This window comes from Thermobia domestica, chromosome 12 (assembly GCF_964235325.1).
Source record: "Thermobia domestica chromosome 12, izTheDome1.hap1.1, whole genome shotgun sequence".
Lineage (NCBI taxonomy): Eukaryota > Metazoa > Arthropoda > Insecta > Zygentoma > Lepismatidae > Thermobia > Thermobia domestica.
Genome location: NC_137465.1, coordinates 11755746 through 11783657, shown reverse-complemented (window position 1 = coordinate 11783657; position 27912 = coordinate 11755746). Strand labels below are relative to the sequence as shown.

General features: G+C 33.5%; 1 protein-coding gene across 3 annotated transcripts in view; it reads left to right on the top strand.

The window, feature by feature from the left end:
- The window catches only part of Ncc69 (sodium chloride cotransporter 69), a 268620-nt gene that overhangs the window by 189230 nt on the left and 51478 nt on the right, over positions 1-27912 (top strand). For all 3 annotated transcript variants that reach the window (XM_081733467.1, XM_081733465.1, XM_081733466.1), the window contains exons 4-11: positions 1577-1830; positions 3342-3456; positions 7939-8078; positions 12119-12313; positions 14689-14920; positions 16401-16522; positions 18633-18768; positions 21367-21578. In XM_081733467.1, coding sequence (XP_081589593.1) covers positions 1577-1830; positions 3342-3456; positions 7939-8078; positions 12119-12313; positions 14689-14920; positions 16401-16522; positions 18633-18768; positions 21367-21578 — 1406 coding nt within the window. The remainder of the gene's footprint in view (positions 1-1576; positions 1831-3341; positions 3457-7938; positions 8079-12118; positions 12314-14688; positions 14921-16400; positions 16523-18632; positions 18769-21366; positions 21579-27912) is intronic.

The window sequence follows — 27912 nt, the reverse complement described above, 5'->3', positions numbered from 1 at the left end:
TTAAAATCCCAATATAACTCAACATCTGCAGAAGACGAAGTGTATATATACACGCTTTTAACTTTTTATATTTGAATTATCCGTATGTTTATCTGTTCAAACTTTTATCTGAGTTAGGTCAAATAATCGAGCTTCCATTGTAGTTTTCAGCAATACTAGGGTAAGTCAAAAATTATCCGCATTTTTGACATAACTTTACTTACATTGTTCATACTGACTTCTGTCCACGTTTATTTTATTGTTATGCTGTTGTGGTCATGCCATAAAAGTTTAATCATAATACCTTTATTGGTCTTTGTTTTGTTGCAGATAGATCATGACCGTTCCATTAGAAGTTGCACCAAAGAGCAACAACGAGCAGTGATCCGGCTTTTGTGGTCGGAAGGTGTATCAGGCAATCCATCAAAGATTTTCGGTACAGTATGGGAACAGTGTCTTGCCGCAGCTGAGTGTCTACGAATGGATTGAGAAATTCAAAAATGGTCGCACAAGTGTTAACGCATGAGAAAGGAGCCGGTACGGCCACAGGTTCTGTTCTATCCATTCCTAGACACTCCGTTGCTGCAAGACACGTTACCGTTTTGTGGAGAAAGTCTGTAATGGATTGCGGCCCCTGATACATCTTCTGACCACAGAAACCGGATCACTGCTCGTTCCTCTTTGGTGCAAACTTCTAATGAAGTGGCCATGATCTATCTGCAACAAAAGGAAGACAAATCGAGGAATTACGATCAAACTTTCATAGCATGACTACAACAGCATAACAATAAAATAAACGAGGACACAGGTCAGTATGAACAATGTAAGTAGAGTTATGTCAAAATTGCGGATAATTTTTGACTTACCCTAGTATTGCTGAAAACTACAATGGAAGCTCTATTATTTGACCTAACTCAAATAAAAGTTTGAACAGATAAACATACGGATAATTCAAACATAAGAAGTTAAAAGTGTCTGTATATATATATATATATATATATATATATATATATATATATATATATATATATATATATATATATATACACATACACTTCGTCTTCTGTAGATGTTGAGTTATATTGGGATTTTAATACTGATCTTCCCTCCTATTCTGGACTAATCCTAGACTTCAAGCATTACATGCAAATAAAAGTTTGTAGTTTCGGCCTTTGTCATTGCCCAAATTTGGGCTATGCTTTGAACAATTTCAATCAAATTTCGTCATTTGCTCTATGAATGGCTACCTAGGTAAGCTATTACTGACCAAGCCAATTTTAGAAAATTACTTAAGAATTTTCTGAAAAGTAGTCTCCATCAATTATTTTGGGCTTAACACTTGACCAGTATCAACTAAATTTGAGAAGCCAGAGAAGTAGGCTATTAATGTTCTTAATTTTTTTGTTCATATATAAAGCCATAGTCGGTTTGGCCTCTACCCTAACTAGTCCAAACCAAACATTATCCATGAAACACTATTGAAAGTAAGTTGATAACAGAACTGTTACAGTAATTACGCAACCAAAATAAAAAAAGTTAAACTTGTTTATTAACAATATATACAGTAAGACTAATCAAAAGTTTATGCTCTTTCCAGGAGGAACATATTACATGATATCTCGTTCACTTGGTCCAGAATTCGGTGCGTCCATAGGTTTAATATTTTCTCTAGCGAATGCCGTAGCAGTTGCTATGTATACCGTTGGTTTTGCAGAGTCTATGAGAGACTTGTTGAAAAGTTTGGACACTAAGATTGTTGATGGCGATCTTAACGATGTACGGATAGTTGGCTCTATAGCAATTGTTCTGTTGACTGGCATTGTTGTTGTTGGAATGGAATGGGAGGCAAAGGTGAGTAAGAATAAGCGCTGTTAATATTACAATTTTAGAAATATATTTTCTTCAAATATTTGAGCAAAATACTTATTCGAGTAGTTGATTAAGAAATTAAACAAATGATAGTTGTTTGAACAATCATATGAATTGTAAACAAGAAAATGTGTGATTGAATTAAATATATTGATTTTTTTTTTGGATCAGGGACCACAAAATTTTGAACGGCCCCTAAATCGAGTTTTCGTATTTTTTACGGAATAAGCACATCATACTGAGTTAAGTGATAGTTTTGGTTTGGCTATACTGTGTGTAGTTCACAAGATATAAGACCTAGATGAAAATTTTTGCCTGAAATCCAATAAGTTGTTCAAGTCATTTCAAATTAACAAATAGTTCTTTCAATATTGTTCACAAATAAAAGTGAACAATAAGTAAATTGCTAGAATAAGTATTTGAATAGTGCATAAATTATTTGAATAAGTGTTTGGGGAATAAAAATTATTTGAATAAGAATAATTACTAACTTGTTTGAATAAATATTTGATAAATCAACAAATTATTTGAATAAGGATTAAATTGTTTGCGTCAATATTTGAAGAAAGAACAAATTGTTTGAGTATATATATAAATATAAAATCGAATAACTGAAAGAATTAGTTGCAAGGAGATTCCGAGTTACGGGGAATCTGGAAAAGATGTTAAGAGTCTTTTAACTGAAAAATAATCCTTACAAATAAATTTTAAACATAAACTATTGCATTATTTTGTTATATTCAGCGGCTTGAAGTGACTTTAAATTTTGACCCTAGTTGATTAGTTGATACTAATTCTTCTTTCTTAATTTCAAATTAGTTTTTATACGAGGGCTGTTTTTTTTTTTTTTTCCCAACTTCCGATAATCCACTATAGAGAACTACGTGATATGACGGAACAAAGAGGGAGCTAGGTAGCTGTTAACCAGTTTTGTCTTGTCCCCATTTCATCTCATCTGGTTTCTGAGTGATGGTTTAGCAAAAGTTGAAAAAAAAAGTATCTTCAGGTGCAGATCTAGGTCACAGTCACCTATATAACTGAGTTTTGTTATAAATAATTGTAATACAATAAGTGATTTTAGTGTAAACATGAAAATAATGGATGATGAAAAGTGGCATAAAAATGACTTCCTACTTCATTACGAGGGCTGTACTTCTTTTATCTTTCTATAATATTAGAAGTCAGTTTCTGACATGTTAATTGAACAGGAAATGTATAAATCAGCTCTTAAAATTTAAGTAAAATTCTTTTCATTTCAGGCCCAAATAGGACTGTTATTTATTCTTATCGTAGCGATGCTTGATTTTGTTGTTGGTAGTATTATTGGCCCAATGGATGATGAAAAGTGGCATAAAAATGACTTCCTACTTCATTACGAGGGCTGTACTTCTTTTATCTTTCTATAATATTAGAAGTCAGTTTCTGACATGTTAATTGAACAGGAAATGTATAAATCAGCTCTTAAAATTTAAGTAAAATTCTTTTCATTTCAGGCCCAAATAGGACTGTTATTTATTCTTATCGTAGCGATGCTTGATTTTGTTGTTGGTAGTATTATTGGCCCAATGGATGATGAAGAAAAAGCTAAAGGATTTTTAGGATATAATCGTAAGTTCTTTTCGTGTATTGTAAAGTTATTTAATATTATGATACTAATTCACGGACCATTATTATTATTTTCTCTTATAACATACTATGTTGTGTTGATACCTTTTCTAAGTTTTTGTATGTTCAGGGTGCGGAAAGGGGTAGAATGCATTTTTTCATTCACTTTTTCTTCAACTTTGAAAATTATATTGTCGGAATAGTGCTGTTCTGTCGCAATACATGTTTGATAGGTTTCTAGAGTTTGAGTCGTTTACTAGGAGAGTAGCTTTTTTTTCTGTAAAGCAATCTTCAGTTTATGGATGATTTGTCGTCAATATTAGTAATTATTACATTTTTTTAAACATCTGTTGGTAATCCAACATCTGTTTACGTTTTCCAAATATGTTAATTGCTCTGGAGATTTTTTTGGTATTTCAGTCGACTATAATTCGAGCAAAACTTATTTCGAACATTTCAAACCTACGCAGTAAAGGTAAACAAACGTTTTAAGAGCCTTACATACTAAAAATAATACAAAAATCACCATTTTTCTTTTGCTTGTTTTTCATAAGTGAAAGGAGATAAAAAAAATTCAACTTCCCGCAGTCATAGATAATGTTATTCTACAACAGAAAATATGAACGTGAAGAATTTTTAGTGTTGCTAGAATAACATTTCTCCCAAAATCTAAGTTAAGGCAGCGGCTAGAGGAAAGAACTTAACTGCATTTGATTACGTATCATGTTTTGGAATTCTGTGAACTACTTTTTAAATAATAGTTGTATTTAGTTTGTAATAATAAGAATAATAACATATAGATATTAAAATCAAATAATAATGTTATTTCTTAAATAATAATGTTAGGTAAAACTTTTTATGAAAGATCTTACAAAAGCACACAGGAGTCTGCTTCTTGTACATATTTCTGGAATCCAATAATAATTCTAATAGGTTTGTAATTTACATCTTAAGTAACTATCAAACATACTTGGATTATTATTATTATTATTATTATTATTATTATTATTATTATTATTATTATTATTATTATTATTATTATTATTATTATTCCGAGTCTATTTCATGTTAAGAATAATATTTACAGCCTCCAAAACGTGCAAATTATGTTCGGATGTTTAGGCTACAGACTACTAATCGTACTTTGTTTTGAAGCAACTTCAAACAAAAAGGTTGCAAGTGGGCAAGATTGGGTCATTGTGTTGCGGAATGTTACCGTGTACGATATTGATCACACGGAAAAAAGTTGTTCCAAAAGTATAATGAGCAGTGGCTACATTTTGTAGAAACTAAACATTTCGATTTCCAAGTGTGGGAAATTTTGATTTCAATAATTTTTGTTTGTTCACGGAGCCATTGAAGTGAAAGAGAGCTTCATTGCTTAGAGGAGCATAATGTTTTGCAGGAGTATTTTGAAGTATGACCTCACAACATGCCGTATCCTTCCCTCAGACTTGGTCTTCCAAGTTTTGAAGAGTCATCATTTTGTGGGGACGACATTTCGGATCACCGTGTACCTTTGGTTCCTTTTTTCTTTTCTTGCATTTTGACAAATATAGTATGATACATAGAGTCTAAGAATGCAAGTAAAATATGTCTTTTGAGTATTTTCTTGAAATTAAGTATTTCTTACACCAGGCAACATGATATACTCCTGTTATATGATTGCATCTTTTTGATACGTATTACTTTTATGTTGACTTACCTGAAAATCATTTCTGCCTACTGTAGAGTATTGTAATAGGCTACATTTTTACTTAATACAAAATCTTGAGTTTAATTTTGCTTTCTTTCTCTTTCCCTCTCTTTCTCTTTCCTTCTCTTTCCCTCTTTTTTCTCTTTCTTTCTCTTTCCCTCTCTTTCTCTTTCTCTTTCTTTCTCTTTCTTTCTTTCTCTCTTTCTTTCTCTTTCTCTCTTTCGTTCTCTTTCCTTCTCTTTCTCTTTTTCTTTCTCTTTCTCTCTTTCCCTCTCTTTCTCTTTCTTTCTCTTTCCCTCTCTTTCTTTCTCTTTCCCTCTCTTTCTTTCTCTTTCCCTCTTTCTTTCTCTTTCCCTCTCTTTCTTTCTCTTTCCCTCTCTTTCTTTCTCTTTCTCTTTCTCTTTCTTTCTCTTTCTCTTTCTTTCTTTTTTTTCTCTTTCTCTTTCCCTCTCTTTCTCTTTCCCTCTCTTTCGTTCTCTTTCCCTCTCTTTCGTTCTCTTTCCCTCTCTTTCGTTCTCTTTCCCTCTCTTTCGTTCTCTTTCCCTCTCTTTCCTTCTCTTTCTTTCTCTTTCCTTCTCTTTCCCTCTCTTTCGTTCTCTTTCCCTCTCTTTCCTTCTCTTTCTTTCTCTTTCCTTCTCTTTCTTTCTCTTTCCTTCTCTTTCCCTCTCTTTCTCTCTTTCCTTCTCTTTCCCTCTTTCTCTCTTTCCTTCTCTTTCTCTTTCGTTCTCTTTCCCTCTTTCTCTCTTTCCTTCTCTTTCATTCTCTTTCATTCTCTTTCTCTTTTTCCTTCTCTTTCTCTCTTTCCTTCTCTTTCATTCTTTTTCCCTCTCTTTCTCTTTCATTCTCTTTCATTCTCTTTCTTTCTTTCCTTCTCTTTCTTTCTTTCCTTCTCTTTCTTTCTCTTTCTCTCTTTCCTTCTCTTTCCCTCTCTTTTTCTTCTTTCTTTCTTCGTCCGTTCCAACATCTCGCCAGGTCTTGGTATTCACAAGGCCTCTCCATCTTCTTTTATCGTTCCACTGCCAATTATTCACCCTTTGCTGCCACTTCATACCTCTTGCTTTTCTCTCTCTCTCTTACAACTTTGTCCTTCCACCTTATTGTTGGTCTTGTTCTTGATCACTTGTCTGTTATTTCTAATTCTTTCCTGATCCTTGTATTTACTATAACACGATATAATTCATTAATGGTAAAATATAAAGATATTTTAATAACTGACAAGTGTCTTTATTTTTTCGATTTTTTTATTTCCTTTTATTCTTAACTGTAAATACAAGACAAACGAAATGCAATTTCATATTTTAACACCACTTAGTAGATAGCGTAGTAAGACCCTGACTAGATAGATTTTCCCCTTTTAATAGTTCTTATTGCATAGCAAAGTCAACTCAGTTTATAAACAAGATTTGTGTGTTCCTTCCAAATGAGACTACACTCAATCGTTAATCTTAAGAGTATGATGGTGTGTTTTAGGTAGTTTATATTTTTGTTGTTTAAATTGAATTTATTGCTGATAAAATAATATGTCGATTAAACAATATTTATACAGTATGAAACAGCGTAGCAAAAGTTTATATCGTTTTGTTCAAACAGAAATAAAGTAAACTAGTAAAAATTAAAATTTTGTCTCTATGCAAGAGTAATCAGGTACAGGGTGACCACAAAGTCCCGTTACTCTCTGAAAATAAGTAACATAAACCACTAAAAGTACGTAAATAACTACACGGAAAGAACTGAATGACATGAACAACAATGCTTTCGAGAAGTTTTATTGAGACAGGAAACATTAAGTGTCCAAAGGATCAGTCTGTAGACCGTCATTCTTATGACAAAAGATAATACGCCACCAGAGTGCTGTTACCCCTGAAAATAAGTAACAAAAACCACTAAAAGTACGTAAATAACTACACGGAAAGAACTGAATGACATGAACAACAATGCTTTCGAGAAGTTTTATTGAGATAGGAAACATTAAGTGTCCAAAGGATCAGTCTGTCGAATGTCATTCTCATGACAAAGAATAATACGCCACCAGAGTGCTGTTACCCCTGAAAATAAGTAACATAAACCACTAAAAGTACGTAAATAACTACATGGAAAGAACTGAATGACATGAACAACAATGCTTTCGAGAAGTTTTATTGAGATAGGAAACATTAAGTATCCAAAAGATCAGTCTGTCGACCGTCATTCTCATGACAAAGGATACTACGCCGCCAGGTTCTGTGCGATATTTTGCGGAGCATTGCAAGTGTATCTTGAGTGAAAGCTTGTTTCACAGCTTCTGTCAGTTCGGCAGTGGCATCGTAACGGTTTTGTGCAACGATGCCCTTTATGTATGAACCTCCAAAGCGCATTATCACAGGTGGTGAGATCTGAGCTTCGAGCTGCCTAGGCTGTAACTGGAAGTACACACAATCTGAAACAACCTTACATTAACGTTTATCAACGGGGTAACGGGAAAACTTGTATTAGCATTTATCAAGGGGTAATGAGATTTTGTGGCTACCCTGTATTAAGATGCGAAAGTTACCTATCTCATTACGTCTGTGACTTAAAAGTTTCGTTGTTTACTTAAGTTTATCGTTTAGTACTTCAAATGTAATTTGTTACGTTGACTGCGTGATTGATTTGCCGATATGTTGTGGCATCATGAATATATCGAGTGACGAGAACTTAAGCTAAGCTCATCCATAATGTAAGAGTAACTGTTACCTGTAGAGCCAATATTGTATGTGAGTAACGTTAAATATATATCGACTCATGTGCATTTTTTTATTTTTATTTTTCAGAGGAACTTATTACAGAAAATTTTGCTCCTGACTACATTTATAGCGAAAACAAGCAACAAGATTTCTTTTCTGTTTTCTCCATATTTTTCCCGGCTGCCACAGGAATCCTTGCTGGTGCTAACATCTCAGGAGATTTGGCAGTAAGACATCTTTTTTTGAAAGCTTTTCTGTTCATATTTTACCTTTGCTACTTTCTGAGAATTTGTGGGTTGACAATGTAGGAAAATAGCAATGCGTATAAGAGACGAAAATGTATTAATGTAGATATTGAGAAATAGTGAACAAAAACTCTCTAATTATTTTATGTAACCTAACTAACTAACTCTGTGGCCTATGGAACCCGGAGGTTCAGTGCCGCGTTCACAAAAGCTCTCCACTGACTTCTATCCTTATGGATCCAGTTTCTACTTTGTATTCCTATCTCTGCGAGATCCATCTTAATATTATCCTCCCATCTGCGCCTAGGTCTTCCTAATGGTCGTTTTCCTATGGGTCTACCAGTCAAGACTTTGAAAGCGTTTCTACTTTCTTCCATTCTAGCTACATGACCTGCCCACCTAAGCCTCCTAGACTTGACGACCCTAACAATGTTGGGTAAACCGTATAAACTATGTAGTTCCTCGTTATGAAGCTTTCGCCATTCCCCATTCTCGTTCCTCTTGGGTCCGAATATTCTTCTGAGGATCCTGTTCTCAAATACTTTCAGTCTATGTTCTTCCCTCAGAGTAAGAGACCATGTTTCGCAACCATACAGAACAACAGGCATGATTATCGTTTTATATATTTTAAGCTTCAAATTCCTCGACAGAATTCGCGACGACAAGAGATTTTGAACCGAATAGTAACACGAATTCCCTGATTTTAGTCGACATTTAATTTCTTCGTGAATATGATTTTCGTCTGTTAATATTGATCCTAAATATTTGAAAGTATCCCCTTTATCAAAAGTATTATTTAATATTTTAACGCCTCCACAATTTGCCGTATTACGGTCCCGACGCACTTCCATGTATTTAGTTTTCTCTGCATTTATTTCTACTGTTCTTCTATCATCCCCTATTAAATTTACATCATCAGCATATGCCATAACCTGGTGAATGCCGTTCAACTCTAGGCCCTGATTGCTATCTTTGATTTTCCTTATGGCGTATTCCAGCACAAAGTTAAATAATAATGGCGACAACGCATCTCCTTGTTTCAGGCCATTTTCGACGTGGAAGCTCGTGGACAAAAATTTTCCTACCCGGACTTTACTTTGGGATTCACTTAAACATATCTTAATTAATCTAATTAGCTTTCTCGGTATTCCAAGCTTTGTAAGAAGGTTGTATAATGTTTCTCTCCTAACAGAGTCGTAAGCCTTTCTAAAATCAATAAATAGTTGATGTACCGGGGTATAGTATTCCCACTTCTTTTCGAGTATTTGGCGAATGGTAAATATTTGGTCGATAGTTGATCGATTTCGTCTAAATCCGCACTGATAATCTCCAATAATTTCATCTGCGTATGGGGTCAATCTTGCTAACAGAATATTTGAAAGGATTTTATAGGATGTTGACAGAAGAGAAATGCCTCGATAATTATTACAGTCAGTTTTGTCGCCTTTCTTGTGAATTGGAACAATGATTGATTCTTTCCACTCTTGTGGCAATTCTTCCTTGTTCCAGATAAGGAGAATGAGTTTGTGTATCTTGTTCCACAATTTTTCGCCTCCAGCTAAAATTAACTCAGCCGGAATTTCATCTACACCCGGAGATTTGTGTTTCTTTAATTTCTTTATAGCGGCTTCCACTTCTATTCGATTGGGTTCTGGAATATACGGTTCTGCGGTGTGTATCTCCTTTTCTCCACGCACATTAGTTTTTGGTTGCGTGTTCAGCAACTCGTCAAAGAAATCTTTCCATCTATTTAAGAGGCTATCCGTATGAGTGAGAACTGTCCCGTCAAATTTCTTTAATATATAAGCACGAGGTTGATAGCCTTTCTTAAATTCGCTGATCTCCTTATACATGTCCCGAATATTTTTATTTTTACTATTATCTTCAAGTTCCTTAATTTTAGCTTTCAAAAATCCCGTTTCTTTGTTCTAAAAGTTTTGGAAGTTTCCCGCCTGATATCTGCGAAATTTTGTGTAGTTATTTCATTCGGATTTTGTAGCCACCATAATTTTGCCTGTTTTCTCTTCTCTGCTAGTTTAATGCATTCTTGGTCGAACCATGGTTTGTTCCTACGTATTTCCGCGTGTCCCAATTTTTCTATTGCTGAACTTTTAATGCTATCTCTAATTTCAATCCAAGTATCCTCAAGTATTTTATGTAACCTAAAATATAAATATATACTATCATTAGGTGAGCTTGTTTTTCTTTTCTTTGAAAGCCAAAAATAATTATAAGCACTTTATCAGCTTCTTTCTTGCTGAATGTAAATAACTGCTGGGGGAGGAAATATGGAGATGACAGCAAGTTAGATTGGGAAAGGTTTAAACGTATCTTCGAAGTTAATTTGTTGGCTAACTTTTCTATCAACTTTGTTTGATGACACATCTTGTGGAACAATGCACATAAAGACTGTATCGTTTAATATAAATACAACTTCCTCTTCCCAGAATAAGTAGGAGTGTCCATATAGCTGCCACAGCATAGTATTGAGTCATCTGAAGTTGGTAAAGCAGTAGATGCAGTTTGTGTGTTGAAAGTTTGAATACGAAAGAAAATATGGGGGCTATCCGCAAAGAAGAAAAAATCCATTGTGGACAAATGGTGTACCACTAAAGGACTAATCTACAGACCAAACTGGAAGGAGTAAGTGATGGTGCAGTGCAAACGGCAATTAGAAAATACGGTGAGGAGTATACCTTTAACGACAAATCCGGACCTGGACGAAAACCAGGTTCGGTGATCTCGAAATTGGAAAAGAAGATACTGAAGGCGTTTGCCTCCAAAAAAGAACTCTGTGCGAGATGTCCGAAAATTCGCAACATCTATGAGAATGGTGTAGCGTGTCAATCGGAGACATAACCTAAAAACTTACAAAAAAGAAAAAAAAAATACCTAAACGCAGTGCAGAGTAAGAAGTAGTCGAAAAACGCGCGTAAGAAAGTTGTACGTCTCTATTCTCTTCAAAACAAATGTGTGTGAGATTATGGTCTGGCAAGCAATATGCGAATATGGAATGAAATCACGTGCATTTTACAAGCCGTTCAATAACAGGTGATCTGTATGTCAATGAGTGCCTAAATAAGCGACTTCTATCAATGCTACTTAAACACAACGGTAGAACATTATTTTGGCCTGACTTGGCGACGTGTCATCATGGAACATTAGCAATGCAATGGTATCCTAACCATGATGTCAATGTTGTGCGCAGAGTTGAATTCACCAAATTGCGACCCATACAAAATTCTGGGCTTGAATGAAAGCCAAACTGCGAAAAAGTGTTCGACCTGCTACTTCAGAGGTGCAGTTTCATTCCGACTGGAACAGTTGCCAGGACCTCGACTGACACCGCTGTCCAGTTCCTCATGGGAGGTTTCAGAAAGAAGGTACGACAACCAGCCAAACCTATTTAAGTTTTTTGTTCCTCATACGCGGATCGTTTATGTAATCACAAAATGTTTTGTTGTAGCTTTCATGTACCCTTCAGACAGTATATTACTTTTGCAGTATTTTTTGTGTCTTTATATTAAACAATACAGCCTTTATATAAATTGACTATGTGCTTAAGATTTCCTGTAAAACCAAACCATATAGCTGCATATTATCTGGTATCTTTCAAGACAAGTTTGTAACCTCTTTGATAATCATGACCGGCTGAAGATAAAGAAATTTCAATCTGGGGAAAACAGGAAAGTATCGGTCTTATCTTCAGTGTTTATTTTGCCATTGGCTTCAATTGTCTTGCATTAAAAATTTAACGGTATGATACTGTGTATAGAAAACTGTTGATTGCAGATCCACATTTAAACATATGAATCGAAAAATAGTTTCGCAAACCAATTATTTAAAAACAATATTTACACTAACACAATGTGCATCTTCCACCCGTTTCACTCTTTCAATTTAAAAGCTCCTAATTTATTAACTATTTACTTGTTGCAACCATGTTGCATTGTTCTGTTTTTATGATGTAATTTTTATTATTCAAGAGAAACAACGTCTAATCTCCTATTGTACTTTTTCAGGATCCACAAAGCGCTATTCCAAAAGGGACACTTTTAGCTATTGTGATAACTACGATTTCATACTTAGGATTCAGTGTGATCGCTGGTGCTACTGTTGTCCGACAAGCTAGTGGTATAGTTGCTGAACTTGGGAATGGCACTTACAGAAATTGTACTGGGAGGCCCTGTGAGTGGGGGCTACATTATAGTTTCCAGGTAATTCTTTTCAAGAGGTTTGATTTACCAAACCTTTATATATTTACTCTATCTGTCCGTGTATTCGTTTGGAAGAAAACAATCGAATTGCTTGAAAATCCCCATCAATTTTGGCTTGGATTTAGTCAAAAGTTAGGAATGAGTTCCTTGTTAGAAGTGATATTCAAACCGAAGTAGCAGAAATTAATCAGCTATGAGCTCCTTGATGAAGGCGATATTCAAACCGAAGTAGCAGAAATCAATCAGCTATGAGCTCCTTGGTGGAAATGATATTCAAACCGAAGTAGCAGAAATCAATCAGCTATGAGCTGCTTGATGGAGGTGATATTCAAACGAACCATATCAATAATTATCGGTTTTAACATTGATCACTATAAAGCAGAAACGGTCGTGGATATCGAGAAGCGGATTTTTGCAATCGATTAAGCGTCATAAGAATAAATTTTATCTCAATCATTATCTCCTTACTAAAACCGGAAGTGATGGAAATCCACTATATCTTCCGGTTTCAGAATTGATCTACATAGAACAAAAACGATAAAAGATAACAAGAATAGCTTTTTAAAAAGTTGATTTAGCATTCTAAGAATAGGTACTCTCTTAACCCTCTCCCTTCTCTCTTAACCCTATATTCAAACCAGAAGTACCAGAAATCAAACACTTCCGGTTTTAATATTCATTGCTGTACAGTGAAAACGGTAATAGATAACGAGAAGCGATTTCCTGCAGTTAGTTAAGCGTCCCAAGAATATATTCTGTATTCACTCTAATCGCTACTGAAACTGAAAATGGTAGAAATCTACCATCAATATTGAAAAATAACCACGCCAAATAAACCAAACTCCTTGATGTGGTGTACATGTGACACCACCACTATTTTCTTTGTTTAAATTTGGTGTAAAGTGAGTTTAAATTTGTTGACACAATTTTTTTTTAAGCAAGTGATTTTTTTTAAATATTATTGTTAAAGACACAGAACCAAAATAAAATATAGTTGTTGAACATATTGTGTACTCAAATCTTCTGACATTCGTTGCTGTAATAATCATCTTGAATAGGGCTTGGAAAAGGAAATTGTGATATTGATTAAGATTTCAACTTTTTTCTTATTGCTTTCGTGACGGAGAGGCTGACACTCGGATTGCTGGTAGTGGTTCGGATCTCCTGTATTAAACTGTATGTATAGAAAAGGTATTAAATACTAACCACACAGATAACCAAAAGTTATACAATTTTATGAATGAAAACAATGAAAATTAGTTATCTTTCTTTTAATGTTTTATCATTCATCTAAAAATAATGACCAAATATGAAACATGCATAATGTTCTGTAATCAAGTTTTTTCTTTTCTTTTTCTTTCATTTCTTTCTTTTTCTGTTATTTCTTTGTCTCTTTCTTTTTTCTTTCTTTTCTTGTACTCTTTCTGTTTCTTTGTTCCTGTTCATCATGACATTTGAAGATATTTCTCTGATTGTATTATGTAACCCTTCTTTTCCTCTGAAAATTTAGAAAGATTCAGTACAACCTTTAGCCCTATTATAGCCAGGAGTCCTATACTGAAAATAGAATACCCTCTTCAATAACTCATGTGTCAATTTGATGAGCATTTCACTAATAATTGTTGCACATAAAATGACGTCTTTAAGAGTTTTATTTTTATTTATTTATTTATTTATTTTTATTTATTTATTTATTTTTATTTATTTATTTATTTTTATTTATTTATTTTTATTTATTTATTTATTTTTATTTATTTATTTATTTTTATTTATTTATTTTTATTTATTTATTTATTTATTTTTATTTATTTATATTTATTTATTTATTTATTTATTTTTTGGTTTGAATATCACTAAAAGTAGTAATGTTTTCCATTGTACAAGCTTTAATTTTTATAGACTTAAATCCAATTGAAACTACTCGCTGAGCACAACAATATGTTTATTGTAAAAGTTATTAACGTGTAATAGTTTCACCAACTATCATATCCACTTTGGTTTCATCAGATACTATCTGGTATCTGATGAAGCCAAAGTGAATAGTTGGCGAAAGTGCTACACGTTAATAATTTTTAGAATAAACATATTGTTTTGCTTAACTAGTAGTTTAAATCAAATAAAAGCAGCAGTCAGATTTAAAATAACAAGACATTGCTTGATGCTGTGATACTTTACATAATTCTTTTCTACTTAGAAATGTCATTCACGATCAAGTATTAGAACTTCACAGTCCAGTATCCGCTGCTATCAATTTAAATCGAAAATATTGATTTATTTAGGCTGAAAGGGACAATAATTCAAGTTTAGGTTGAAACTTAATCATTATAATTATCAACAGTAAACTAGTTCCAATTTTGAGTTCTATCTTGTTTCAGGTGATGGAACTTGTTTCAGCGTGGGGACCTTTGATATACGCTGGATGCTTCGCTGCTACGTTATCTTCAGCCCTTGCAAGTTTGGTGTCTGCTCCTAAAGTATTCCAAGCGTTATGCAGAGATCAGTTGTATCCTTATATTGGGTGGTTTGCCAAAGGATACGGCAAAAACAACGAACCTGTGCGAGGATATGTTCTAACATTTTTCATCGCTTTGGCATTCATTCTTATTGGTGAGTAGTTATACCGATAATCTACAAGGCGTGTATAAACGATATACAGAAAATTTAAAGTAGTATTTGCAAGATTAAATAAATGGTTTATGTCACTCATGACGACTAAAGAAAACTTGAACAAGCGTATTTGATGAAAATTGGCAACATTGATTTATTTCTTGAAAATGGTTCAGTTCACAAGTTTCGTCCGAAGAATCTCGTTTCACTTGTGTTCTAAATATTTTCATTCAAGAGAAAAAGAAGGAAAAGAATTTAATTTTATTCTATCTTTCATCTAAGAATGGAAGGTATCTTCATAGGAAGTGAGATTTACGTATAAGTGACCAAACTTTGTGAAAAATACATCAAGAACTGTCAAAACTGTGCAGGGTTTTCGCGATACAACCAGAGTAAACCCTTGAATACTTTTCATGCTTATTCATTGAGATTGGTTTTAATACTCGCAATATAAGTTAGCCAACTAGTTGCAGCTTTGTCAATCTTGAAAGCAACCCTGTCGAAAACATCACAGATATCAAAGCCAATTATGAACCTTGGGTTAAGAAAATATGTACAATATTATTGAAAAACATACTTTTTAAAAAAATAAAAGATTCACTTTACCTTGCGTGCTTTGACATCAAACATCCTGTTTTATTGATACATGGATTGGTATGAACTTTGATTTTCATATCAATGAAAGTAGGAAGTATAATAATTATATATATATATATATATATATATATATATATATATATATATATATATATATATATATATAAGTATTAGTCCGACTGACTGACTGTTCAATGCCTAGGCCAAACTTCTTACGCTAAAAACTGGAAATGTGGGGAAATGTGGACAGTGCATATGATTTGTGACGTAAAGTACCATTAAGAAATAAATATATATTTAATTAGACGGTACGTGTTTTAGCATTTTATGATTTTTGGTCTAAAATGGAAAGGAAACAGAGCTGGGATGCTTTACTAAGATGTCCATACGAGACGTTCGAATTCAAAGGAATTCTGTGTGGGAGGTACAGGAGGAGAAACAGTAACATATGAGGGTATTTGCTATTGAATGGATAAACGATACTTTTTAAAATGTGTGAGAGAAAATTACAATTTCACGAATGTTTCACCTCCCTAAGTTACATCCTTTGTTTCGGCAACTCTTCCGAATCTAACACCTGCTGGAACATGTGACCTTTCCACTTCACTCCAGTTGCGGTTCTGATATTACTATTACTTCTATGAGGTTTGTCTTCATTTCAATATTTTTAAAACTTGTAAAAAGTAGTGTTGCAATTGCGCGAATTTTTATGCAAAACTTTGAATTAACTTTCCATGCGATTTTTAACTGTCCTAAAGATAGAAAACAATATGTAATTATTAGCGACGTTCACCTTGAGTATCCTATTTCTTATTAAACCATTAAACATTTTGCATTGAAAAAAATCTGACTTATTGCTGGATCATTTTTTCTTTCATTACAGGTGAGCTGAATGCAATTGCTCCGTTGATTTCAAATTTCTTTTTGGCGGCTTATGCTCTTGTAAACTTCAGTACATTCCATGCCTCGTTGGCGAAACCAGTGGGCTGGAGACCTACATTTAAGGTAAGAGGGTTAAGTTATGTGTAGTGTACTTTTAGTTACGTATAAACATCAACAGCAACAAATTTGTGGCATTTAGTGTCTAAGTGACTAATGCAGTTGCTTTCTGTGCGAATGGTTTTACGCTTTTATGCATAGAAAGGACGGTGGGTATATATAAGTATACTATTTATAAGAGTACAGAGTATTTCAAAACAACACTGACAACATTTGGGAGGTGATTCCTGACACCAAGATAAGACAAAAACTATAGATCAATTTGAGTACACAAATGCTTCCCTTCGGAGTTATACGCTACCGGTACATGAAAAAATGAACTTTAAAGGTACATAGCTCCAAAACTATGGGACCTACCATAGTCGAGTCAAGACTTCACGCAGAAAATATATGTCCTATCCAAAAATCCATGTTTCAGAATCCTGAGGTATTTTCACAACAATTTTTATAGAGGGGGGTTTGGCAACGGGCATATAATTTGAAGTACTCACTAACTGCCTCTATAAAAATTTTTGCGGAAGTACCGCAGGATTGTGAAAATTGGATATTTGGACGAGGAACATACTATTTCCTAAGTGAACTCTTGTCCGGACTACGGTAGGTTCCACAATATTGGAGCTATGAACCTTTAAAGTTCAATTTTTCATGTTTTCGGCAGCCTATAACTTTGAAAGGAAGCATTTATGCACCCAGGTTGGTTTATATTTTTTGTCTTATCTTGGTATCAGGAATCACTTCCCAAACATTATCGATGTTGTTTTGAAACATCCTGTATACTATACGTAATATTTTTATGTTAATAATATTTAACTGGACAAAATTTTATGATCATTTTTCAAAATTGTACTAATATGGTTAATATGAGGAGTGCGTTTTAAATGCTTATCAGTAATTATACCTGAACCTTTTACTTCATTTTCACCAATAAGAGAATTACAACTACAATTTTCAATATTTTGACAATAATCCAATTTTAGTGTAATATTTTCTGATTAATCTGTTAAAATTCGTGAAAATGCTATATACTCTACACCTCGTCTTTTCAGTACTTAATGTTAACTAATATGCAGTTGTTTCCTCTTGTTCAATTCTCATTCTGATTTCATGAATACCTCTGTCCATGTTTTATCAGTGCATATAAGTGAGGTGTCGTCAGCAAATGATTGTATATTTTGCAATAAATGTCAGTCTACTTTTTAAATTACATGAATCATTTATATAAATGTAAGAGCAACGTTTAACCCAATATAGTTCCTTGTGGAACTCTTTGCTTTACATACATAAAATTAATTTGAGAGTAAGCCTGTTTTTTAAGTAACTTTTAAACCAAGATAACAATATACATCCCATATTCCACAAACTTTCAAGCTTGTTTAAGAGTATTTTCTATGATATCGTATCGAATGCTTTGGTCAGATCTAGGAAAACTGCAGTAATCTTTTCAGTTTTATCATACAAGTAAAAGCTTCGTCCTTCATTTAATTTTTTCTATTAAAAAAATCAATCACAAAGGATAATATATCGTACACGATAGATAAAATTCATGTGATCTTTACTAAATCGGATATCATGGAAGAGCTGGTCGAACTTGATAATGGGTCATCAAAGTTGGGGTTTGGACTAAGATTGGGCAAAACCGATTTGTAGAAAAACCGAGAAACCGACATTAAAAAAAACTGGTTCGGTTTCTGACCGAAACTACTTTTTATTAAAAATCTGAATTTTTCAAAAAACGTTTTTTTAAAATGCTTTCAAGAGCTGGTTTCGGTTACTCTAAAATCCGAAAAAAAAAAATTGTTTTTGTGCCCACTGCTAGTTTAGACAGTAAAAGTTAAAAAGAAGAAGAGGAAGGTAATTGCATTTATAACAAATATATGGAGCACACCTGTGTTCTTTGAAGTATAAGGAAGTAAATGATTAAACTGTTGATTAGCTTTCTTATAAATGCAATATCTACTTACAATAAAAATTAGCTATTAAAAAAAATCCACATAGCAAAACTTCCTAGTATTTCAGTTAATATAAGCTCGAATTTCTCCCATTTTAAAGGTTTGAAAATTTTTTAAAGAATGAAAACTCCTCTCAGACTAAACAATCTTTCCTTTTTATTTTACAGTATTACAACATGTGGCTGAGTCTTCTAGGTTCTGCATTGTGTGTAGCTGTGATGTTTCTTATCAGCTGGTGGACAGCGTTACTTACCTTTGTAGTCGTTTTGGCACTCTATTTGGTGGTGATTTATAGGAAACCAGGTCAGTATGAAAAGTGCTAGGTAGCTCTTAAAGCCTGTTAGATGTTATCATACTTCTTCATTATATCTTGTATCATCTGGTCATATGAGATGAATGGAACTACTTTAGGTGTTAGATACGATTAAATAATAATTTTCGTAGTTAATTTGTTAATATAGAGTCCGGAAAAAAAGACCTGGGATATCAAATTTTGGAGCAACAAGTTGTGAACTGAGGAAAAAAAAAAAAAAAAAAAAAAGTCGCCTGGCCGACTCGGACTGTAACAACGCCGGAAAATGTGGCGCGTGTGAGAGCGTCTATCCAGTAATCCCCAAAGCATTCAGCAGTTAAGCAGTTCAGCCAGTGCAGGATCTGTTGCTGTAAAGTTTGATTACCCAAATTTGACCGGAACAGAATAATGTCGGCCAAGTCCAAACCGAATGCGAAATGCTCGCTGAGTAGTAATCACAGAACCACCATTATGAATATACTCCTCCATTACAAACACATGATGCTCACCGGTCTACATTATTGCGACTACTGAAAATAGCATTATACCGCTATCTATCCATACTCCTCCTTCCGCTGCGCCGTATCTCAACAATTCACACAATGCCATCTTCAAATAGGGAGGTCTTTTTGCCAGATCCTATGTTTCTTAAAATTTCAGTTTTAATATTTGTGCGATTGATGGCCTTTTCTGCGTCAGGGAGATTAATTTATTGTGTTACTTCTTTCTACAAAGAAACAGAAGTATGTTTATAAATCGTGCTATGTGCAACTTCTTACCTACCTAATGAGTAACAAGTTGCGTTGTAATAATCGGTATTCAAATATTAACCTTTAATTCGGTTTGTGCCTCTAACCCCACTGCTTTTATCATATGCATTACGAAAGTACGTATTGTGGTAATTATCAATCAACACTTGCAACAGATAGTACAGATTTCAAAATTTTGTAAAATAGTTCCGTATTTTACGAACACATGGCTCAATAGGAAACTCCATATTTCAATATTCTGGTTATATTAAAAAGGTAGAGACTTCTTCCTTAGTGGTAAGACTAACGACATAACAATGTCTACAGGTTGGTTAAGAAACTATTTGAATAAACTTCGGGAGCTGATTCCTGACACGTAGAGATTACTTGCCAGGTTATAGGAGATCCCTACGTTCCTTTGGAGAAACCCTCACACACATTTTGCGGAGGTTTGAAGCATACATTTTTCAATCGAGCAGGTATGACTTCGAGTGTCATGTTCTAAATCGCACTCTCTACGTTGCGTTGTTTTTGAATTACAGCCCTCTGAAGTTCATTTTTCCCACGCTTTCGGCACCTTATATCGCCAAAACTATCCCTCACTGACCAAAGTTCCAGAAGACTTTTCTTGCTTGTTTCGGTGTCATGAATCAGCTCCCGAAGTTTGTTCAAATAGTTTCTTACCACCCTTTATACCTAGGTGGATTGTCAAATTACATCAGTTTGCCGTGTGTCCCATCTAGACTTCCTCAGTGGAAAAACTAACTACGTAACAATGGCTATATTTAAATAGATTGTGAAAGTACGCCACTTTACCCAGTGTCTTTTTAATTTATGAATCTAGTCACCCTAACTGCTAGCATTCATCATGACTTGAACTTATTCTAGACAAGAGTGACTCTAGGTAGGAAATCACTCCTACAGCTAATTTTTATATATCTGTTGTTAATACTTCTTTCCTATGTTAATAAGCTTTATAATACGTGATCGTAGATTCCACTAGATAATTTTGTTCTTAGCCATGTCTTCACTACTTCCCCTTCTACGTGAGTACTCTACGATTTACTTGTTTGTATAGTTTAATCTTTGGCTGCTTAATGTAGCTTCTACAAGTTGGGTTAATAAAGAGTGTAGAACGGAAGAAAAATTCCTTCATCTCTGTACGCTTGAGACAAGCAACATATTCCTCAGATCCTATGATGACCTGATCATAAAGCTTCGATTACTGTTATTGTAAATTCATATAATCAGTTTCTGTAGGAATCTACTCATGATATTTCAGTTCTTCCGTTGGTGAACTATGACTTTTACTTAAATTAAGATGTGTTATCTCCGAGTAAGTGCAGGAAATCGGTTACAATTTTCCAAGGGTTGGTCGTAGAGCCAAAAATATTTCACCACTGGATTGCTGGAAAAATTTTGGTCCAATTTGATGTATCACACGATAGGGTTCCCATTTTATATATATATATATATATATATATATATAATATATATAATATATATATATATATATATATAATATATATATAATATATATAATATATATATATATATATATATATATATATATATATATTAAAAAAAAAAAACTCGCCATTTCAAAATGGCAGCCGAGATGCCATATGTCTCAAAAGATTTTTCCCCCTTGTCTGTTATCATTTTTTCACAATTTTGAATGGTTTGGATTTTATTTGGGTGTTTCCACCGTTTTGGACCACTCATATCTATATCTATATATCCTTATAAACATTACTAGTCGCCGCTAGGTATATAAAAGTACCTAATGTTATGTGCATATAAATATTTAAAAGAACATATTTTTATTTATTTATTTATTTATTTATTTATTTATTTCAGATGTAAATTGGGGCTCCACAACTCAGGCTCAAACGTATAAGAATGCTTTAGTCTCTGTTCAACAGTTGAACAATGTAGAGGACCACGTGAAGAACTATCGGCCACAAATCCTAGTCCTTAGTGGCATTCCTAGTTCCCGTCCACCTCTTATAGACTTTGCCTACTTAATGAGTAAGAATCTGTCGTTGATGATCTGTGGACACATTCTGCAGGTGAGAACTAAATCTATTTCCGTTTTGTAGTCATTAAATATCAAATTATAAAGTGTTTTTGAGAATAGTGTTAAGTGTTTCATAATTAACCATATACAGCATGTTACACTGTCTGACTTTTGATGTAAAGTGAATGTGTGAACTTAACGTAAGACCAATTCTTTGAGTCTACATTTATTTTAAGGTTTTGCAAAATGGAGAGTATGGTGATTCAGTGATACGGCGCTCATTTCTCGAGAATATTTCCCTGATTCGATTCTAGATCATATGTATTCGCAATATGGATAGTATAGTGTTAGTGTTTTTTTTTCTTTTTGTTCTTTTCTTTCATTTTATTTTTTCTTTCTGTCCTTTTTCTTTTCTCGTTTTTTTTCTTTTTCTTTCTTGCTTGCTTCCTTTATGCAGAATTTTCCCTATTTCACTATTTTAATTTCTTTAATTCTGTTCAAAATAAAAGAATTGTGTGCACAATCTATTTTTTTTATTGTCTATTAAAACAAAAACTAGAATAATTATTTAGCATAGGCCTTTTCATGTATTCATAGAATCTATCATACTTTTGACGTTTCAAATCACATTAACATATATAACCATCTATTAGAAGTCTGTCATTTGAACTTCTACCATAGCTTGTATTCTTTTCGGGGGCTGGGGGGGTCACATTGGCCCTGGTAGAGCGCTTACCTTTGGTGCACGCGGTCCGTGGTTTCATCCCCGGCCAAGTAAGTTTGTGGTGGACAACATCGTGCCCGTGAATCTTCTCGGAATACTCTCGTTTCCTCCCACACTTTCATTTCATTTCACAAAATCTTCCATTATCGTTCATTTGCCTTAATCGTCCGCCTCCCTTAGCCTAAAGGATATAATCGTGGAACGTTAATCTGAAAGATTTCATTTCATTTAACCCTAAAAAGTCCAAGAATTTTTTTTGTCTCAAGTAGGTCCAAGGGAGGGGGGGGGGCTCCTCGAACCCACAGTATAACATACTATAACTCACATAATGCCATTTAACAAGAAATGAATATAGAATAAGCATTCAGAACTTGTGGCTGATATACTGTTTCCCAACATAAGAACGCAATCCTTTCTAAATACAAACGAAACAAAAATCTGACTTCAGGAAATGTACTTGTACAAAATGTCACATGGAAGTCCAAGGAGGTGGTTCGATGGGCCCACTACTTTGAATAATTTTTAACTTACAAGTTACTAAATAAAAATGCACACTAATTATGTGGATTTATCAAAGAAGTAATAATAGACAGTATATAAAGTTCTTAATATTTTAATCAAGACTTACGACGGTTTTTTTTTTTTTTTTTCACGTATTCCAAAACCTCGTGCTTGATCCTCCTCCTCCAACCTGCTGCTACTATTCTTCTTCTTCTTCTTCTTCTTCTTCTTCTTCTTCTTCTTATTATTATTATTATTATTATTATTATTATTATTATTATTATTATTATTATTATTATTATTATTATTATTATTATTATTATTATTATTATTATTATTATTATTACACTTAGCCTAGCAACTGTGCACTATGTTATACGAGTATTTTACCGGACATTTTCTGTCCATTAATTCCATATTAACAAGAGTTTCCGCGTGGCTATATGGTTACCGTACACGCCTTTGGCTCAGGGTCTTGTGGGAGATCATATGATTCGGATTCCACGTTAAGTTCTAAGTCCAAGTCTGACGTAGCCAGGAGGCCTGAGCATATTCTTTCATTATTGAATTACATTTGTTATCAGTGTCCTTTAAGCTACATGGAACGTTCAACTAAATATTTAATATCATCGTCAACTGGTTAAACATTGAATATTATTATTTTCGAAGGTTATGTGGTAACTCTGTTTAAGGCAAGTAATGTACTGGTATTGCAACTATAAAATTCGTGAAAATAGAATGAATTTGCTTTTATATCCAAAGTGCACAATATTCAGAAATATTGTCATTCTAATATTTTTGAAAGTCCTGAGTAATACAATATTGTGTAAAATTGACTTGAATCTCCCTGAAATATTTTCATAATTCATTTCCTAGATTGTTACCTACAGATTAGAATATGTATCTTTTACAACATAAATGAAAATTGCGATGGCTTTAGACTTGATTCGATATTTTTTAAAACTTTATTCTCTGTAATGAAAATTTTATTCAGTATGTTAAGAACATTTGCACGAGTTTCTTTCCTCATACGTGGAGGCATAAGGAAACGTTGATTTAAAGATTTCCAGTGTAATTAGATGTCTCAGAGGTAAAATATTAAGAGCCTGACATACTAAAATAATACAAAATTTACCATTTTTCTTCTGCTGGTTTTTCATAAGTGAAAGGAGATAATGAAATGCAACTTTCTGCAATCATAAATAATGTTATTCTACAACAGAAAATATGAACCTGAAGAATTTTTAGTGTTACCATCCATAGAAATTACAGTGTTCCCAGAATAACATTTTCCCAAAATCTAAGTTAAGGCAGCGACTAGAGGAACGAACTCAACTGTATTTGATACGTGTCATGTTTTTTTGGTATCCTGTGAACTACTTTTCAATAACGTTATTATTGAATTTTAATAACTGTATGTTAAAACTATCTTGTTTATTACAAACTAAATACAAATATTATTTAAAAACTTGTTTACAGGAAACCAAAACATTACCATACGTAATCAAATGTAGTTATGTTCATTCCTCTAGTCGCTGCCTTAACCTATCAACACTGAATTTTTTTCATGTTCATATTTTCTGTTGTAGAATAACATTATACAGTATATGATTGTGTAAGTTGCATTTCATTATCTCCTTTCACTTGTAAAAAACAAGCAAAAGAAAAATGGTAAATTTTGTATTATGTTTAGTACGTCAGGCTCTTAAGGAACGAGTTATTATGCATCTTTTATTTTTTAATGGTGTTGAGTATATATAATGAATGCAACATAATATAATTAAATTTAATATTCATAATTAAATTTAGCATGACATGAGTTAAATTAGATTATTAAAATTACATAAAGCAAAATTTAATTTTCACGAAGTATGATGCGTTTAAACCAGGGTGGAAAAAAATCATGATTTTTTTAAAAAAAATCATTTTTGTTGATTTTTTTGATTTAAATCGATTTTTTTGATTTAAATCAAATCTTTCTTCTCGTAAATTACAAGTGGCGAACTGAAGAAAAAGCATTAGGAATTAATATTGAATGCTAATTATGCCATTTAAGTGAAAGTATTAGGGTTGAATTTTCAATTAATCCCGAATTGTTAACCTCTGTTAATCCCAAACAATGTTTCTTAACACTTTTAAATTTGGGCTTTTTTAGAAGGAAAATTATGGATAAGCAGCTACATCATCATCCCTATTTTATCCTAGGATCATGGTTCATACCTCATTCTCTTCAGAATAGAACAGCCTTTGAAACGGTAACATTCACATTTCTCTATCATGTCCCTGAAGCGGGAAATTTTGAGAGAAAATGGGATCTTTCTGATTTTTTTTTTTCAAATTTTGATCCCCTCTGGACTCCCTTGTGTTAACGCACATATCTCAAAATCAACTGGGAAATACTAAGGGTGTGTGTATAATTAAATGTGTGTATAAAATTTCAAGCTATCTTGAATAGTAAGGGTGGGGAAAATATTTAACAATGAGCTAAGAACATCCCCACAATGCCCCAGATAACCCGCATGTAATATAAAAATTTCCTTAGACATCCCTATTTATCCTACGGTCGTGATTTGTACATTATTCTCTTCAGAATAAAAAAGATTTTTAATCGTACCATTCAAATGTCTCCATCGTGTATCTGGGGCGGAAAAATCACACGAAAAAAGGAATTTTCTGTTAAAAAGATCCTTTTCTACTTTTTACCCCTCTGGACCAACTCCCTGTTTTAAGGTAGAGATCTGAAACACTGAAAAATACTAAGGGGTGCATTGAATGATTGTGCAAAATTTCAATCTTCTAGGTGCAAAAGTAAGCCCGCGAAAAATAATATCTTCAAAATACCCTAGATTCCCGTATAAAACAGGATCTCAGGTAACAGTTTTCTGAAACATCCCTATTTATCCTAGGATCATGGTTCGTACGTCCTTCTCTTCAGAATAGAACAGCCTTTCAAACGGTACCATTCATATGACTCCATCTGAATACCGGAGAAAGCTATTTTGTTAATTTTTTTTTCATTTTCCCCTCTAGACCCCCCCTGTTTTCAAGCAGAGATCTGAAAACATCTGAAAAATACTAAGGGGTGCACTGAACGACTGTGTAAAATTTCAGTTTTTTGAATGCAAAATGTAAACCCGCCAAAAAATAAGAATAATAGGCATAACAAAAAATATCTTTTTAAATTTATGATGTCATCACATACTATGTCTCGACGCAGAAAGGCGTGAAAGCATATGTAACATGTTCTACAATGCCTTCAATTTTGAAAAAAAAATAAATAAATAAATAAATAAATAAATAAAACGAAGTAAAAAGGTTTATTGGTACTTTTTTAATCGAGCAATGAAGATTCGATTTTTAATAGAATAAAGATAGGTAATATAATTTAAATATTAAGCATTAAGGAAAAAGTATAGCAGCGTTTATCAAAATGTCACTTTTTTCACAAAAGTTACTGATATGAAGTTAGTTTGGTAGGGGGCATATTTTTTAAAAAAAAATGGAAATAGCTTAAGGCACGAAATGCATAAATTTCGCCTAAAGTTATAAATAGAGACCGGATGTTAGGCAAAATGCCTATTCTTTAATATTAAAGATATGATCAAAAATAACGTTTTAAAGTTTGTATAGGGGGTTATAGTTTCGATTAAAGCCAATTTTATTTTGCCTATTTTGCCTACTTCGACCTTTACTGCCTAAATATTTGCTTTAGTGCCTAATGTTGCCTATTCTATGCATTTTCTTCAAAATAAGCCTTCATTGGGAAAATATATAATTTATATAACATAAATAATACATACATATATACGTATATTAGGTGTTTGTAAACACAAGCACGTGGTACGTTACAATATATACACAGGGTGAACTTCAAAGATGTGCACATACTTCCGAGGTGATTAATATCAAAAGAAGACAAAAAGTTCTCTTGTAGTTTGTCGAATTCCGTGTCGTGTGCAAGTGATAATGATGCCAACTTGGAATCGAAAATCGAATATTGACAATTGCACTGGAACCGATAGATGTGCACATACGTTGGGAGGTGATTCGTGACATGAAAAGAAGACAAAAAGTCCTTTTGAATGTCACGAATCACCTCCCAAAGTATGTACACACTTTTATGTCTCGCTCCAATTGTCAGGATTCGATTTTCGATTCCAAGTTAGCCCCCCTGTCACTCGTATACGACGCGGAATTCCACAACATGCAAGAGGACTTTTTGTATTCTTTTGATGTCACGAATCACCTCCCGAAGTATGTGCACATCTTCCTGGTTCACCCAGTATATGTGAAATGTATAGCAGGCTTCGTTTTTATATATGCAATAAAAGAAGATATTGACAATGAAGTATGTTTCTATATTCTTTGAGCATTATTTATGACTTGAATCTATTTTTAATGGTATTGAGTATTTATCTTCATTATTTCGAGCTACATTTTAGTGCCTATTTTATTGCCTATTTTTTAAATTTTTAGTGCCTATTTGCCTGCCTATTTTCTAGGTTTTTAGTGCCTAAACATCCGGTCTCTAGTTATAAATCTTAAAAAAAAAATCGGAGAGTGGATAGGACCCCTCTAAATACGCCCTATTATCTGGGAACAAACAAGCAAACGCGCACGCGAAAGAATTTCCGTCTTAAGTCCCCGGCTATTTGAAGCGATCGCAAAGCGCATTTATTAATCCTGCGTATGCTTGAAATACGCTGACCATGTATTTAAATCTGAGCGGCTAAACATGAACGCGAAAGCAATAAAATCGCTGAAAAAAACGTCGGCTCGAGCGAATTTGGTGCAGGTCGGAACAATAGACCGCCTGCTGTTTAAAAGATTTCAAAAGGAAGGACAGAAAGGAAAGACGTGTTGCCAGGCAAGAGGGATTGTAGCAAGAAACAGCTGCTTGGAAGACGCTTTGTGCAGAGAATGGAACTCTGCTATTATAAAGTATGTGTGTGTATAACAAAAGAAAATTCACAAAAATAGAAGGAAATTCCGAAAAATTAGCTAATCACAGAAAAATCTATGTAACACAATAGGGTGATTTCTCGTGACACACTTGATTGACAGTTAGCTGATGCCATGGTAATCTATAAGCAAAATATCTGGCTTTAGGCAAAAGATGAAACAACGAAATAACTTGAATTTGAGCCTCTATCTCAAAAGC